This window comes from Rhinichthys klamathensis, unplaced genomic scaffold, assembly GCF_029890125.1.
Source record: "Rhinichthys klamathensis goyatoka isolate OS25496 unplaced genomic scaffold, OSU_Roscu_1.1 h1tg000036l_1, whole genome shotgun sequence".
Classification (NCBI taxonomy): domain Eukaryota; kingdom Metazoa; phylum Chordata; class Actinopteri; order Cypriniformes; family Leuciscidae; genus Rhinichthys; species Rhinichthys klamathensis.
In genome coordinates, this window is record NW_026606584.1 from 4,806,066 (window position 1) to 4,823,361 (window position 17,296).

Genomic DNA, 17,296 nt, shown 5'->3' on the forward strand with positions numbered 1-17,296 from the left:
TGTTTATAATGAATGCCACTATAGCCTAATTTGTTTTATTTTAGTTTAATATATAATTTATAGCTTATTTTTCATTCTTGTTCTGTTCTGAATACTGTTAAATTAAGGATTTGTTGTGGAGTGAAGGGAAAAATAGCCTAGTTTAGGGTTTATAATGTTTGTAAATGTTTTATTTAATGGTATTTAATATGCATATAATTGTTTGCAATTACGAGGTTAATGGGTGTTTTTTGGAGTAAGGTCAATTTCTCTTTCATGAGATACTTCCTCTTCTTGGCCGGGTAACGTTTCTCCATGTCATAAACTCTTGGGGCGAGCCTTCTAAATCGTGAATTTTTAGGGGTGTGATATTCAAATGACACTTGTTTTCAGCGGCCACATTTATCAACGTATGATTATTCGTACGATGGGATTTGCAGCATACGAATGTTTCATAAATCACATGTGAACCCTGTCGTAGGATTATTTCTGCGCTCGGATGTGCTTTTGTTTCAATGTTAGATTGATAAATGAGGCCCAATGTGTTTAAAGATTGGAGGTTGTGGGTGGGGGAAACTAATTCTGAGATTCTTATTCTTCCATTGCAGACTGCCCCAAAAATCTTTGGAGGTGAAATCAAATCCCACATCCTAATGTTTGTACCTAAAACAGCCAAAGACTTCCAGGACAAGATGGACCAATTTAAGAAAGCAGCAGAGGGCTTCAAAGGCAAAGTGGGTGCCCCTTTTTTTTAAGTTTTTTCTTTTTTGTTTGTTTGTTTTTTACATTTGGATTTAACCTGATTTGCTTTCCCTGCAGATTCTCTTCATCTTTATTGACAGTGATGTGGATGATAACCAGCGAATTCTTGAGTTCTTTGGTCTTAAGAAGGAAGAGTGCCCAGCCATCCGCCTCATCACCCTTGAGGAAGAGATGACCAAATACAGACCAGAAACCTCAGAAATCACAGCAGAGAACATTATCACCTTCTGTACAGCCTTCACAGAGGGGAAACTAAAGGTGGTGGATACCATTGCTTGGGTTTAAGGTTTTAATGGCTACATTAAGTAGTAACTTTTAATAAATAGGCTTCTGTATTGAATTTTAAAATATACAATATTATGAACTGATATGAAAATTGTGATATCAAACCTGCAGATTTTGATAATTGGATGGGAATTTTGGGCACTAATATTGACTTAATGTTGGCGTTTAATGATGTTAAGAAAATGTGTTATGTCCCTCTGGAATGATTTTAGTGTCGTTTTTTCTGTAGCCTCATCTGATGAGTCAGGACATTCCTGAAGACTGGGATAAGAACCCTGTCAAGGTCTTGGTTGGCAAAAACTTTGAAGAGGTTGCCTTCAACCCTGCCAATAATGTCTTTATAGAGTTTTGTAAGTATTTTTTCTCGATATAAAAATATTTGCTTGGATGCAAGTTCTCTAGCCTTGAATGTTGCTGGTCCTTGAGTTTCATGTCTGCCCAGTTGTTTTGAGATCACCTTTCATGGCAAATTGCCTGTTTTATTTTAAGGCGGCATCTCTCGATTGCCGCTCTCAAAGCCTGGCATCATAAACGCAAGATTCCTGTCCAGCATACTGCTAATCCTGGCATGGGTACTCACAGGATGCTCACATAATCTCTTAAACATGCAATAATGGGAAATGCTGAGATCATTTTGGCTCCAGAGTTATTTAAAGCAACTTGCTTCCCAAACTTGGCACTTTTTTTCTGTGACTGACTTTCTAACAAATGGTGTTCTTTGTGTCATTTGAGGGCAGGTATTAGGAGTGGCGGTAAATTGAGCATGTGAAAAGTTTGGATTTCCGTCTATGCCCAGTGTTTAAACGGTGGATAGGATTTCAGCATGCATCTAGCTGTCAGTAACCCCTAGTGCCTGATGCACAACTGCTTTTTTCCACAACTTTACTCCTATTCTCTTATTCCTCTGCACCCTGAAACTGTTGTAGGTCCTGTACATTCATGTTTCTATACCCTTTACCTTGTACTCTTTGCAAGTCTGCCAATTTTTAGCCATTATCCAACATTATTTCATGATGGGTCATATCATTATCACAAACATCAAGTACTTTTATCTGTATAGTTAGTCATTGCTGCCAGTGGGGTTTTGTATAGTCGAGCCATGTATGTCCAAGCATACATGACACAATGTGTAATCACATTTTTGGAGAATTGTCAGTGTCACAAATTGCTTCTGTCTTGCTCTTGGATTTGTTGCACTTGCTCTGCAATTGTAGTCCAATTAAAATGATAGTTTACCCAATATTAAGTTCTGTCATTTACTCACCTTTTATGCCTTAATTCAAACAGGTTTGATTTTTTTTTTCTTTATTCCCTTTTTTTCTATCCAGATGCCCCATGGTGTGGTCACTGTAAGCAGCTGGCCCCCATCTGGGATCAATTGGGTGAGAAATTCAAAGACAACGCAAACACCGTTGTGGCCAAGATGGACTCCACAGCCAATGAGATTGAATCTGTCAAAGTGCATAGCTTCCCCACGCTAAAGTTCTTCCCTGCTGGCGATGACCGTAAGGTAAGGCCATGCGAGTTTTTTTTTTTTTTTTTTTTTTTTTTTTTTTTTATAAACACTTATAGAATTATTTTAAAAACATTACAAATCTTACCGATCCCAAACCTTTGAACGGCAGTGTATATACACATATATATTTTTTGGTATATGTATGCACGTGTATTTACAGTATCTCACGAAAGTGAGTACACCTCACATTTCAGCAAACATTTTAGTATATCTTAAGGGACAATACTATAGAAATGAAACTTGGATATATTTTAGAGTAGTCAATGTGCTGCTTGTATAGCTGTGTATATATTTACTATCCTCTGAAAATAACTCAACCGACTTTTGGTAAATGGACTCCATTTATATAGCGCTTTCACAGACCCAATGGCATTGGCCACCAAAGCGATTGGTGGCCATTTTGCCTCACATTCACTCATTCATACACTGACGGCAAGGCGCCATCCAGCTCGTCGGGAGCAGCTGGGGTTAGGTGTCTTGCTCATGGACACCTCGACACTTGGTCAGGTGGAACCGGGGATTGAACCACCAACCTTCCGGTTTGTAAACAACCTACATGAACCACTGAGCCACTGCCGCCCCAGCTTTTGTTGACCGCTATTTTGACAATGGCTGTGAGTACACCCTAAGTGATAATAGCTGTACGTCATTTAACCATGCAAAGCCACATGTCCTATTCATCATTTTCATGTTTTTGTCTGCTTGACAGGACCATACAAATTTGTGTATCTTGTATTAGAGCAGTTAAAATTTGTGCTTTGAGTACAATTCTCTCATACTGACTACTGGATGTTCAACATGGCACCTCATGGCAAAGAACTCTTATGATATTAGAATTGTTGCTCTTCACAAAGTTGACCTAGGCTATAAGAAGATTGGTAACACACTGAAACTGAGTTACAGTACAGGCCAGGCTCATACAGAGGTTTTCCAAGACTGATTCCACTTGGAACAGGCCTCGCAAGGGTCAAAGAAGTCAAGTCCTCGTGCTGTGCGTCAGGTGCAGAAGCTGGCTTAAAAGACGTATGAGTCATGCTAGCATTGCTTTAGAGGTTGCAGAAGCGGAAGGTCAGCTTGTCAGTGCTCAGACTATACGCCGCACACTGCAACAAGTCGGTTTGCTTGGCCGTTGTCCCAGAAGGAAGCCTCTTCTGAAGCTGGCTCACAAGAAAGCCTGCAAACAGTTTGCTGAAACCAATCTCTCCAAGAGCATGAATTACTGGAACCTAGAGATGCACCGATTGATCGGCTGGTGACCGGAATTGGCCGATTTTCACGTGATCGGCCATGATCGGCGACCGGCCGGTCAGTCTGACATATGCCGATTTTATGCCGGTCAAATGCACTCGGGCGCCGCATGATTAACATCGCGCAACATTAGCATCACAAATGCACGGAACACACCTGTAGGAAACCTCGTGAATTACGACCGTTTCACACCGAAAACTTGAGCAGCGCGTATTTCCGGCGTGCATGTTAATCAATGAGTGCATTCACACCGGGAGCAGGAGCAGCGCGTGAGCGTCGAGCAGGAGCAGCGGTGAAGCACGGGTTTCGGCGCAGTGTCTATTTTTGCTGCACTGCTCACGCTCAGTTAAAGTGAAAGCACACTTTTGATGGACAAAATAAATGATTTCACAAAAAAGTGCCCAAAATGCACAGAATTTGCATGTCTGGTGTGTTTTAACTGTATATGTCAGAAAAGAAAATGAATTTTCTTTTTTTAAATGAACAAATTTTTTTAGTTGGATATTGGATGTGAAAAGAAGGAAATGGTTATTCCATAACCCTGCACTTTAGATGTGTGTGAACTTCCCACACCATGAGTAATTTATATAGTCCTATTTTATAGCGACTACTTTTCAAAAATGTTCGATGTAAAATGTTCTACTAAAGAAAAGAGAGAAAATAAATATTTGTGTGTGCTGTAAAGTGGTTAGAAAAAATGAAATCAGGATTGGCAGGTCAAACTCTCGGAAATCGGAATCTGCCTAGAAAATTGTAATCGGTGCATCTCTACTGGAACCATGTTCTGTGATCTGTTGAGACTAAGATAAACCTGTTTGGATCAGATGGTGTCCATGTGGCGACGCCCTGGTAAGGAGTACCAAGAATTTTCTTGCCTACAGTCAAGCATGGTGGTGGTAGCATCATGGTCTGGGGCTGCATGAGTGCTGCTGGTACTGGGGAGCTGCACTTCATTGAGGGAAGCATGGATTCCAACATGTACTGCGACATGTACACTTAGGGTGTACTCACTTTTATTGCCATTTATTTTGACAAATTATGGCTGTATGTTGAGTTATTTTCAGAGGACAGTAAATAGTCAATGTGCTGCTTGTATAGCAGTATATACTCTACTATAGAAATTAAACTTGGATAGATTTTATTGTCCCTTGAGAAGATATACTGAAATGTGAGGGGTGTACTCACTTTTGTGAGATACTGTATGCGTGTGTACCGGTATATACACTGCCGTTCAAAGGTTTGGGATCGGTACGATTTTTAATGTTTTTAAAAGTCTGCATTTATTTGATTTAAAAATACAACAAAAATACAGTAATATTGTGAAATATTACAATTTAAAATAATAGTTTTCCATTTTAAGTTTTTAAAATGTAATTTATTCCTGTGATGCAAAGCTGAATTTAGCATCATTACTCCAGTCTTCAGTGTCGCATGAACTTTCAGAAATCATTCTGTGTTAATTTGCTGCTAATAACATTGATTTGTATATAACTAATAATAAACATTATTATTATTATTATTATTAGCCGCAATTTTATTTTAATAGATCAGAAGAACAGCATTTATTTGTTTGGGGTCAGTAAGATTTTTTTTTAATGCTTTTATTCAGCAAAGGTTTCATTAAATTGATCAAAAGTTACAGTAAAGACATTTATAATGCTACAAAAGATTCTATTTCAAATGAATGAAATGGTTGTGGACAATTTTTATTTCAGGAATCTTTGAACAGCTCAGAATCTTTTGAGCATCAAATTGGCATATTAGAATGATTTCTGAAGGATCATGTGACTGAAGACTGGAGTAATGCTGAAATAAATTGCACTTTAAAATGTATTTAAATATTGTCATGTCATTATTTTTATATATATATACATGTGTATAATATATATATTATATATATACACATTACACACACTAAGATTTTTTTTAAAGATCACAAAAGATCTTTGAAAATTATATTACAAATTTATTACAAAATTATATAAACATTACAAATTTTAGTATGTATATATATTTTTAAAAACATTAAAAATCTTAGTATATATATTTTTTAAAAAACATTACAAATCTTAGTGTATATATATAATTTTTTTTTAAACATATATATATTAGTGCTGGGCAAGTTAACGCGTTATCGCGTTAACGCATTTATTAATTAATGCCGACAATTTTTTTTATCGCGCGTTAACGCAGAGGTTTTTATTATTATTATTTTGAAAGTCCGTTGCTCACTGCCTCTGAATACACATAGGCCTACAGTCAAACCATGATCACAGGAGGGGTGGGATGTTGGTCAGCCAGCAAATAACCCACCCAAACAAGCAGTGGATGGGCTTTGGCAGGTTCTCTCAGGTGAACAGAAAGGGAGACAGCGCCCCGCGAGTGAATGACAGGCGCTCTATGGATAGTAACCATGGCACCGGCTTCTGTGCGCTACGCAGCGGTAGCCTTTTTAACTTAAATTAAAATTATACATAACTTTACCTGATAGGCCTGCGTTTAGTTTAGCGGGGATGCTCTGCCATGTGAATTCCCTCCTGTTGATGTCCTGATAACTATTTAGATTCTGGAAACTCACAAACAGCGAGCCGAGGATCAGTCTCTCTTCCAATGATTTGTGCTGCGCGTCGTGTACAAAAAAGTTAGACAATTCAACTTCGGCAACGCGCGGGCGCGTGCGTGAGGCGAGCATGACTGCAACAGTTTCACAGGAACGCACCCGCTTGTCGCTGCACCTGTGCTCGACCACTTCACCTCACTCCTCTGTTTAATGTAATCTTACGTGGGAAATGGCATGCCATGACCAAACCTAAGCTGCTATCAGAGAAGTAACGTTGGTCGACTTATATCTGTAGTAGTGATCATGACCCTTTGACTACATAGACTGTTTCTGCTGCTCCCTGATACAAGATACCTGTTCAGAAAAAAAGAAAAAAGAAAACTGGACTCGTTTTAACAAGCTAGATAAAAGGTAATGCCCTGGCAGTGGCAAATAGCTTTGTTTAAATATTTGATTTGATTACATTAATGTTTAAGTTGAGATTTACAAGAAATATTTTATTGATACTGTGTAAAGGGAATACTGCTGGTATAAAAGCACCTTATTTGTTTAAAGTTTTTGCAAACCACATGTTATTGCACTTTTGTAGCAGTACATTTAAATCAAAAGTGCGCAATACACTACTAGAATTCATTATTCAATTTTGCGCGTAACAATGCGATTAATCGCGATTAAATTTTTTAATCGTTGCCCAGCACTATTATATATATATATATATATATAACACTAAGATTTTTAATATTACACTAAGATTTTTAATGTTTTTTAAAAACAAAATATTATAATTTTCAAATCTTTTGTGATCTTTAAAAAATCTTAGTATATATACTAAGATTTTTAATGTTTTAAAAAAATATATGTGTGTATATATATGCACACACTAAGATTTTTAATGTTAAAAAAATATATATACTAAGATTTTTTTTTTAAAGATCACTAAGATTTGTAATGTTTTAAAAAAAATCTTGTGTATATATATTTTAAAAACATTAAAAATCTTGGTATATATGAGCGCTATCATATGCTATAGCTGTGCACATAGCAACTCGTGTTCGAGTCTCAGCTCGAGGTTTAGACTTATTTGTTCATCAGCGACTAGTCGACTCTACTTTCATCACATAAATGTAGACTTAAAATCTTTCAACCCCTAGTATATACATGTGTATGTATACATGTAAAATATAAAAATGTGTATATATATACATATACATAAACATGTATGTGTATATAAATATTTAATCTTGACTGATATGATTCGCCTCAACTGGAAGAAAGCAACCGAGGGCACTTCTCCTAATTCTTTCAAGCAATATTAATGTTTTAGCCAATATCATAGATGCACTTTTCCTGGCAGAGGAGTTTTCCTAATACTTGTTCATGTATATCAATGCACTTCTCAGTTCATTCGATCTGTATGCCGCTGCAGAAGTGTGGCATGTTTTGTCAGTTCATCGTCTTAGCTTAGTGGGTAGTATATTTTTTGCATGTGGCACACTTGAGCCAGGAAGCTAATGTCCAGCACTCTTTAAATATGTGGGTTTTGTTTTACTTTTGAAGGGTGGGGGGTGATAAAAAATAATAGGCTGTTCATGTTTCGTTTGAAACGTTTGTCACTTATGTCTCTTTTTCTTTCTGTAGGTAATTGATTACAATGGTGAGAGAACACTAGATGGATTCACAAAGTTTTTGGAGAGTGGAGGAAAAGAAGGTGGAGCACCAGCTGGAGATGAGGATGAAGAATCAGATGTATGTTTAACTTTACTGCAATTAAATTTGTTTTCTGTCATTTGGTTTAACTTTTGTTGAATTTGTTCATTTGCTAAATTTGTCAGTGTTGTCAATATAAATAGTCAATGCTTCACCGATAGTTGGCATAATATTGGTTGTAAGCTTTAAGAGTTTGCTTGTGGAGCTGCAGTTGTTTGCTGTCGGTCTCATGGGCATTCGTGGCTCTGGTCCTCCTCTGCAGGGGGTAAAAGACCTGATTAAGTGATTAAAATGATTAAGAAGCATTTTCGTCAATCCGATCACAAGTGTACGACGCTAAATACAGCTGTAAACCTGGTCTAAATTCTTTTGAGCTCGTCCACATTCTACTACTTCCAGAGGTAGTCAAACTCATTTGACCGGATGCATTCGTGGTGTAGACTCTTATGTGGTCGAATGCATTTGAACTAGGCTTGCTGTGGTAGTCTGTGTTCGCTCGTACACGATTACTTTACTTGCCCACCATGGCACAGCCCCCTCTGTCTTCGCTTTTTTTGTGTTTGTGTGGAAATAAAAACCATTTAGTTCAGTTGGACAACGGCTGCTAAAATTATTAACTGAAAGGGTCTGCTCTGCTCCATGCAGCATCAGTGTCATTGACAAATATCTCATCTTGTAAAATGTGCGCTCAGTACCGCTGCTCCCTATACATGGTGTACTCGTGGTCGCAAATTTGACTGATTCGATTGAGTGCAATTTCAATACCCCGCATATAGATAGCAATTATAGGCCTATAGACCGAGTGTGATCGGTAATACCAGTGGTGTTATCGCAAGTTTTGTGAATTTCTTCACCGTGACATACCAATTTTTAAACAGCCACAAAAGTAATTTCCTGCCGGTACTGGAATTGAACCAGCAACCTTTGGGTTACCAGTCGGACTCGCTAACCATTAGGCAACAACAGCCCCAAAGTGGAAGTGCGCTAACCAGATGGAACTGAAACCTTGTCGGCTGAAGATCTCAGTTTGGTTTGAAGACTAAAAACGTACCAAGCACTGTTGTCTCACCATTCCTTATTTCTAACATGCATTCACAGCATTTGGAGTGGTCTTGCGGCTATCAGAGCTGAAACAATCGCTGCTATAAACGGGTGTTTCTCCCTAGTCTACTTGTGATCCGATCGACCAAAACTCATCTTGATACCAGGTGTAAACAGGCCCTGGGTTATTCAGAGTTCATTAAAGTGGCCCTTCATCAACCTTTAAAGTTTGGGCGTCATTCAATTATAAACTTCCACCTTATTTCCTTTCACTCTGGCTTCACTGATGTCCAGATCAGTCCCCAGTCCAGAGTCTTTGAGACTAATGTTATCAGTTTAGGCACAATCTAGGATCATAGAAATCCATTCCAGACTGCCTGCTTCCTCTTTGGGCAAGTCTAATTGTAGAACATTATCATTGCCACTAATTCCCAACTCAACTGTTATAGCTGTTTACCTTCCAGCCCCACCCCATGATCCCATGATCTCCCCCCACCACTTATTACCACAACTGACAGGACTAAGTCAGTCAACGATAGCTAGTCCACACGTTCCAGCTATGAGGAAAGGGCTTTGCAACCGAACACTCGTGACAACAGATCTCAGCCCCTGTAAACGTATCGTGCACTTGTTTTTTTCCTGCAGGGATTACTAGCATGTTTGTGGCAGGGCATATTAGTTTTGATAAATTGAATTCATGCTAGTACAAATGGCCTTCTGGTCATTTGAGATGGTCATAATTGGCTGTGAAAACTGTTTTGGTGGGCAATAATAAAAGTAGTTTCCATTGTACTAAAACAGCCTTGTTTTTACATGGATTCTAAAATGAATATCTTGCGCTTTGCACAGGATCTTGATCTGGATGATGCAGAGGAGGATGATTCTGATGTGGAAGAGGGACACGATGAGTTATAAGAGTCAGGAGGAAAAGGCGAGACAAAACCCTTCACCACCACCACCTCCACTTTAAACCTCCCTGTCTGTGAACACTAAAGCTTTTCCTAACTAATCGTACAGCCACTGGGCGTTACAGGGTCCTTTGTCAGCCAGTACTGTCATTACCACCCTGGCCAACCATCTGCAGCCCAGAGAAGTGTCTCTCTACCCACAACAATGATCTCTTTGAAGTGTTTTATTTTACAGGGATTTCTGGCATTAAACTATCTAGTTTTTAGGTTCAATTGTAATGGTAATCTGTTTAACTTTTTCTGTCCCCCAACTCCATTTATGATCCTGGGACTATGATTTTGCAGCTTAATACTAGTAATACTCTACCCATGAAGGAGGGGGGAGGCTAGTTATTCTGCCTTGATTCTGTTATTTGAATGAAAGGACATTTCAGGGCAGAGGGGCTGTATGTTGATGTTCATGGGGTGGAAATACAATTATTATAATGGGCTGCCATTACAGTGCATGCAGAACTTAGCTGAGAACAAACTAAGGTACCTTCCCTGTTCCTTTACTGTCAAACCACATTGTCATTTTCTATATTTTTCAAAATCTTTAACACCTGCTACTGAATTATTTTAAAAAATGTAAAAGTGGAGAACTTGTTTTATTTAATTTTATATTTCAATGATTTTCATTTTTATAACCTTGCATACTGAAGGGCCCAGAAACAGCACTTTTTTTTCTTTTTTCTTTTTTTTAAACCTGGGGCAGAGTTGGCCCTCTCAGCTTTCTGGTCATCTGGGAGGATGATTTGAAACCTTTTTTGCACTTCATTGAGTGCCATCAGAGATTCCATATCAGTTAATGAAATGGCAAAGATTTGTCATCTTGTAAGGACAACTCATCTCCCATACCCTTCCTGCTTTCCATCTTTAGTGGAAGATTCATTCATTGCCGGTTGACAACGTCTGAGTGGTCAGCTTGACGGGGAGGAGAAAGTGTGCTTGTAACCAGCTTAATCAGTCTTTTCCCCTTATGTCAGGGTTATGAGTGTGTGATTTGGTTAACCCTCATGTTGTCTGTCTTTATTTTTCTAGGAGGGGTGAATTTCATGGGGTGACATTTGAAGAAAGGGGTGGTTTGGTAATTATATTGGGAGGAATTTGGGTTTTGAAACATGTTTGAGATCAAGCATTCCATTGCATTTAAATTGACTGATAAAGTAAACTGGTGGCCAAATAAACAACAAAATGGTGATAAACCTGTTGGGTTGTGTTTTATTTCTTGTATTTTATGTTTTAACATGACTGATTCAGTCAGTTGGCATCTTCTAAATGAATATTAAAGGTTGTGCTCTGCACTTTGTCTAAGATTTTCCTAAAAAATAAAAGCTATTTATTCAGCCCCTGCTGTTCCAAACCTGTATGGTGTTTTTTCCATGGGACGTGAGAATCTTAAGTTTTCATACCTTTTTATACCTTACAGTTCACATGTACAACACAGTTCAGTGGCCATGGCTTTCAAGCTTAATAAAGAATGGCAACAAAAGTTGTGTCCATATACAATATGGTTTGTGTGAGGTATTATTTATTTTATTAACTGAATTCTTTTCCCTTTACTGCAGCTTTAATTTCATTCAGTTGCAATTTTGGTATATTAAATATAAGAGCTTTGGCAGAATGAAATATAAATTCACAAAATGATTGAAATTCCTGCTGGTCCTCCCACAAAGGTATTCAATCCTTGGAAGTACTTTGTTCATGTTTTTTTGGAGCTTGACAATCATGGGCATAGTGAACTGTCCTTGAGAAAAAAAAAAGCTGCATTAACAATCTTCAAAACTCCATTAAACAAATACAGTTTGGAATATCATGAGGTTGAGTAAATGATTGAATTTTTCCTATTTTGATTGAGATCCAGGGTTTTTAACCATTTTGGGTTGCTTTCTGCATTTCATGCAAAACATGCAGAAACTTCTGAACTGGTGCCGAGTAGTAACTCATCTTCCAAAAAAGAAAGTCATGTAGTAGACAAAGTATATATACCGCTGTCAGAAATCATGACACATTAATGTGATTAAACAGTCATCTGAAAATAGTCTTCCGGGCAAGAGCATCTTTTTTGCTGGCTGTTTATTTTTAAGTGTTATTTTTAAATATTTAATTGTGATCAAAATCTCCTTACCTTCACATTTGGCAGGCATTACCTATAAACCACCTTTATGCCCTATTCAACGTGTACTGGAAATTACTGTTGGGTTCCCTGCTGTGTGACAACAGGCAGGAGGAGGAGGAGGAGGAGGAGGAGGCAAGACTGGGTTCAAATGTGGTGCATGAAAACAAGCTAAGGTTACGGATCTCATTGCTAAGTTGGCTGAGTATTGTTGGGGTGTGACTTCAGATCACACCCACTCGTCTTCCAATTCAGTCATCTGAGCTATGAGACGACAGCCTCTTAATATAGTCTAGAGCAGGGTATATATAGGGTACACACAGAGCCCTGACTTCAGACCAATTTCTTAACGACTGTCTAGGAAGGATCACTACATTAAGAGACGAACAGGGAGACTGACCAGCTGCTATCATCTAGAACAGCACCTTGGAAAAAACTTTTAAAGAAGAAACTTCTTAAGACCCTATTCTGCTGAACCTTTTAGCCACGTTGAGAATTGGTACAGAATTCTCATCCTATCTTGGAAACAAGAACATTAAAGAATGAAGTTCTACCAGTGTCCAGTCACCCACACCATGCGCTTTGAGGGCTGCAAGCCAAATGCCACTGGTCCAGTGTCATGCTCTCATTCTCAGACTTCCATCAAACCTGTTCGCAATGTTCACTTTCCCAATGACATAGTGTTTCAGGATTATGTCCGTCAAGGAGAGCTGGAAAGAATTGCACGCTTCCTTACAACCAGAAGAGTGCGCCTGGACACCATTTACCATTCAGGTAGGAACGCCAACTACTTGTATACTGAGTTAAGTCTGCAAGGGAAAGTAAATCTTTGTTCAGAATCAACTAGATACTCTGCATGAAAGTAATTAAAATGCAATACTGATCACAAAAGCATTCCCTGATCTCCAATAAAGGCTTATCCTATTGCATTAGCAATGCCATTTTTGTCTAGGCAGCATATATATGCTTGATAACATAATCGTCAGTGTCTCAAGCTTTAATCCACTGATAATTGTGCTGTCTGAGCCTGTCCTTTAAAATTAACTTCTTGCTGATTGTCCAGGCATGGCAGCCATTCATGAGGCAGTCCTATCTGGAAACCTGGATTGTGTGAAGCTTCTGGTAAAATTTGGGGCTGACATCACCCAGAGAGACGAGGACGGATGGACTCCCCTCCACATGGCCTGCAGTGATGGCTTTCCAGAGATAGCTAAGTAAGTGAACTGCTCAATTTTTTATGGGTTTTTTTGGGGCATTTCATAGATAATTACTATTTAGAAAATAAAGACCATTTAGTTCAAGTTAAGAACTTGAAAGGCTGCAAAAAAGCCAAACAGAACACTGCTATATTCTTTGACCTCTAAAATGTGTGAGATTAGTAAAACCAGATCAGTCAAGAAAGTGAAACTGGGGGAAGATTTAAAGAAATTGTTTTTGTTTTCAGGTTCTTACTTTCCTTGGGTGCAGACACCGAGGCTGAAAATGACTGTGGGGAGAAGCCTGCTGATCTTATTGACCCAGACTGCAAAGAGCTGCTTGAACTCTTTGGTGTCGGTGGTGACTGAACTTGCATCCCCTACCTGAAACTGATGATCTTCTGATTGCTCTCCTCTTTTGTGGCAGTTGCCACATCAAGAGTATGAGTTCCATGGAGTGGAACAGCCACTGTGTATACAGTGGTGCTGTAGATGAGACACCCTGACAGTGTGTCTCGTTATAATTGTCTGGTCCATTTGGACCAATGACAGCGATTAGGATGTGAGTTGCACTTGCCTCCGCAGGAACGAACTCTTCCAGTGAGACGATGCAGTGTTCTTGCTCTAAGCTAATGTGAATCACAACAGATTTTATGTCAGTTTGTTATAGTTAATGCCTTCTATTGTGAAACATGATTTTTTTAGTAGCAAATCAATGCACTGTTGTGAGAGTTTGATAAATCACCTTGTTATTGTGTAATTTTTTTTATCCATTTACATGTAAAACCTGCCACTGCAGAAAGTCTTAATTTTATACATACCTGTTTAAAAGTTTTATACATATAGTGTTTCTGCAACTACGGGCACTTTTTAAGTCCCAGCAGTGAAATTTTTTATTTATGTTCAAATTTGTCATTTGATGTTTCATAAATATATCCACAGTGCCATTACACACCTTGACAAAAAAAATATAATTACTGATTAATGTGATTAAATATAATATTATGAAGCATTTATAGCTCAAAACACCATTTTTGTTAATGTCCCACACCTGTGGTCTCAATGTTGAGATAAATAAAATAAGCTAATTTAATTACAATTTGACATTATTTCAAATGGAGTTGTTTAATATACAGATTCATTTACAGCACCTTAAAATTCTTTGTATTATTTACTAATAATTTTTATGATTTTTTTAACTAAATGTGCCTGTCCCACACTTTTGAGTCCTTACCGCAACAATGAAAAAAAGCTTTTATTATGAAGTTTTATCGAACCCAAACAAGTCTAGTTTCTATGGAAACAGAAATTATCACTTGAGCACATTGCTGACAGACGGGGCCACCACACTACCTCACTCACAAGATACCAAAAAAATAAGGTAAACATCATCTTTTCTGCTCTAGTATTTATTGTGCGTCCTTACCATTCAGCTTAATAATTGTGTATTTTGAACTACATTTTAAAAATAAATGTATATTACTGTTGAATTCATGTATATTAAGATGCTAAGAGTCAAAACTAATGTGGTAGGCCTTGCTAGCTGCCAATTAGCTAAAATATTAGCAAAAATGTCATTTCTGCAACATGTCTTTACCGCAGCAAATTTAGGTGTTGCGGTAAAGACCTTGTGTTGTGGTAGAGACAAATTTAAGGTTTACTGTATATTAAATTACTAATATTCAGTATATTATTAGTACTGAAACATATATTAGTATATATATTAGTATATATATAAACATGAATCATCAACTTTAGGAGACAATATTTTTGAAGCAGTTAAAAGAGTAAGAGTTAATTAAAATAGTTATTTACTGCAAAACTGCTACTATCTTTTACACATGCAATACCTTTTGTTTTCTGTAGCATGTTTCTTTTTTTTTTTTCTTTTTTTTTTACAGTAGCCTGTTTTTGATTTCGTGGCAGTTTAACATTGTGTCCTTACCGACACAAGATGTCATTACCGCAGCACTGCTCTATTTTCATTTTTTTCTCACATTTTCATTTGCAAAAAATATTTTTACACTTAAGCTGAGATGATTAACACATTGAAATTGCAACATCTGTCATAAAAAGTTAAATATGTCATCTTTTGTGTGTATGGAAACAATTGACATCTAAGGTTACTGTACATTTTTTACATGGCATAGAAAAAAACATGAAATTCCCTATTTTGTATATTATTTTATTATATCAGTATTTGCAAAACTGTATCAAATTTGAAAAAGCTATTTAAATATATAATTTTTTTATAGAAATTACTAAAGAAAAATGTATAAAATGAACGTTATTGTAAAGTTGCGGTAAGGACACTTTTTAAGAAGATGACCCGAAAAACATAAAAAATAAACATGTTCCAGATTAAAATCTTAACGACTACATTCTATTTTGTGTACATTTTTATATGTATTACAGACTGTAATGGTTAAAATTGAAATTCATAGAGGTTGATTTTTTTTAAATTGGGATAGTCAAAAGTGCCCGTAGTTGCAGAAACACCCATATATATATATAAATGTGTCTGTTATTTGAAGTCACCATGAAATCAAATGTGGCAATTCATACTTTTTAATAGAACATTGCAGTATTAGCCTATATAGCTAAATGATTTATCTGTGCACACATCATTATTATTATTTCAATTCATGTGCCCTCGTAATATTTAATCAAAATATCTTCTCTTCTCTGATGGAATATTTACTGGCGCGAGGGCGGGACAACCTGTCACTCACGTGATCCATCGATCCAATAAATTCTTGATGGACAAAATCAAGCCCCGCCCTACTTTTTTTTTTTTTTTTAAGAAGAAGAAGAAGAAACCGTTTCACTCAGATAAACGACACAACAGGGAAAGTTAGACTCCTTACACAATATAAATACAATAATAATTAATGGGCTTTTGACTGGAAAATGTAGGCTATTACGCAACCCCGCCCCAAAATAAACGGTTTTACCACCTTTTCAATGTGATATCAGACACTTGTATTTATGCCATTGTTCTTAAATGACATTTTCTATACCTAAATTTTAACGTCTAATGTTTCTGAAATTACCTCATTTGTATTCTAAAAGGCACACACACACGTAACTGAAGAGAGGCTGCTCTGCAGAGCCATGGGTGGAGCGTGAACTCCAGCTCCGGCTCTAGATGTAATTTGGGCTTAAGGGGTGGAGCTAGAAGGTCCGACCACACCATGCATGGACCTCACCCGTCCCTAACATAACGCTATTCCTCCACCCATTAGATCCACAGAGGTGGAGCTGGACTAGGTCAAGCTCAACCCATGACGTCCAGAGAGGGGAAGCTGGTTGGTTGAACGCGGATATGCTCTGCTGAACGCATCGCGAATGTGCTGTTACTGATGGCAATTTATTTCCGCGAACTGATTATTTGAAACACTTGAGAATCGGACCATTAAATTTAGTGATTCTTTTACGGGTTCATGAGGCGACGCCATCGCCTTCTTCCAGACATCCCAGCGTGGTAGTATACATCGTTCCAATAAAACAAATGTTCCGTTTTAATTTGTGTATGTATGTTATTTTTGCGTTTATGAGTATTTGCGTTTATAACTGTGTCCAATTTGAGTTTGCAGAATTCAGCTTGGAAAAACAAAGTAAACAATTGAAGTAACGTTACTAAATTTACTTTTCGACCCATCGGTAAAATTTAGATTCTTGTCAGTTCAATATTGGTTCTCGGCTCATTATGCATGTCAGACATAAGGCTGAAAGAGGCGGTTCCTGGTTAAATGTGACTGAATTCAAAGAAGTGGTATCGTAGTACTGATGTCAGACCAGGGATGGGCAGTATTTCAGATACATGTATTTAAAATACGTATTTGAAATACAAAATACTATTTTGTATTTTGTATTTTGAAGCCTTTGGGGAAAATCAAATGTAATTTGTATTTAAATACATTTAAGATGAGTATTTTT

General features: G+C 37.4%; 2 protein-coding genes across 2 annotated transcripts in view; both read left to right on the forward strand.

Moving 5' to 3' along the window:
* The window catches only part of p4hb (prolyl 4-hydroxylase, beta polypeptide), a 30,549-nt gene extending 19,299 nt beyond the window's left edge, over positions 1-11,250 (forward strand). Inside the window, exons 6-11 of the mRNA XM_056246156.1 lie at positions 588-713; positions 799-999; positions 1,256-1,376; positions 2,355-2,536; positions 7,989-8,096; positions 9,948-11,250. Coding sequence (XP_056102131.1) covers positions 588-713; positions 799-999; positions 1,256-1,376; positions 2,355-2,536; positions 7,989-8,096; positions 9,948-10,013 — 804 coding nt within the window. The 3' untranslated portion in view covers positions 10,014-11,250. The remainder of the gene's footprint in view (positions 1-587; positions 714-798; positions 1,000-1,255; positions 1,377-2,354; positions 2,537-7,988; positions 8,097-9,947) is intronic.
* Positions 11,251-12,328: 1,078 nt separating this feature from the next.
* On the forward strand, positions 12,329-14,147 carry ppp1r27b (protein phosphatase 1, regulatory subunit 27b). Its single transcript, XM_056246097.1, has 3 exons — positions 12,329-12,935; positions 13,225-13,375; positions 13,606-14,147. The coding sequence occupies exons 1-3, from the start codon at positions 12,704-12,706 to the stop codon at positions 13,724-13,726; spliced, it is 504 nt and encodes a 167-aa protein (XP_056102072.1). The 5' UTR covers positions 12,329-12,703; the 3' UTR covers positions 13,727-14,147.
* The last annotated feature ends 3,149 nt before the right edge of the window (positions 14,148-17,296 follow it).

Excerpts from the sequence above, each read along its gene's own strand:
- ppp1r27b (XM_056246097.1), top strand. The coding sequence starts at position 12,704 with ATGAAGTTCTACCAGTGTCCAGTCACCCACACCATGCGCTTTGAGGGC. Across the intron at positions 12,936-13,224 it reads GGACACCATTTACCATTCAG|GCATGGCAGCCATTCATGAG; the intron begins GTAGGAACGCCA and ends CTGATTGTCCAG. Across the intron at positions 13,376-13,605 it reads GGCTTTCCAGAGATAGCTAA|GTTCTTACTTTCCTTGGGTG; the intron begins GTAAGTGAACTG and ends TTTTGTTTTCAG.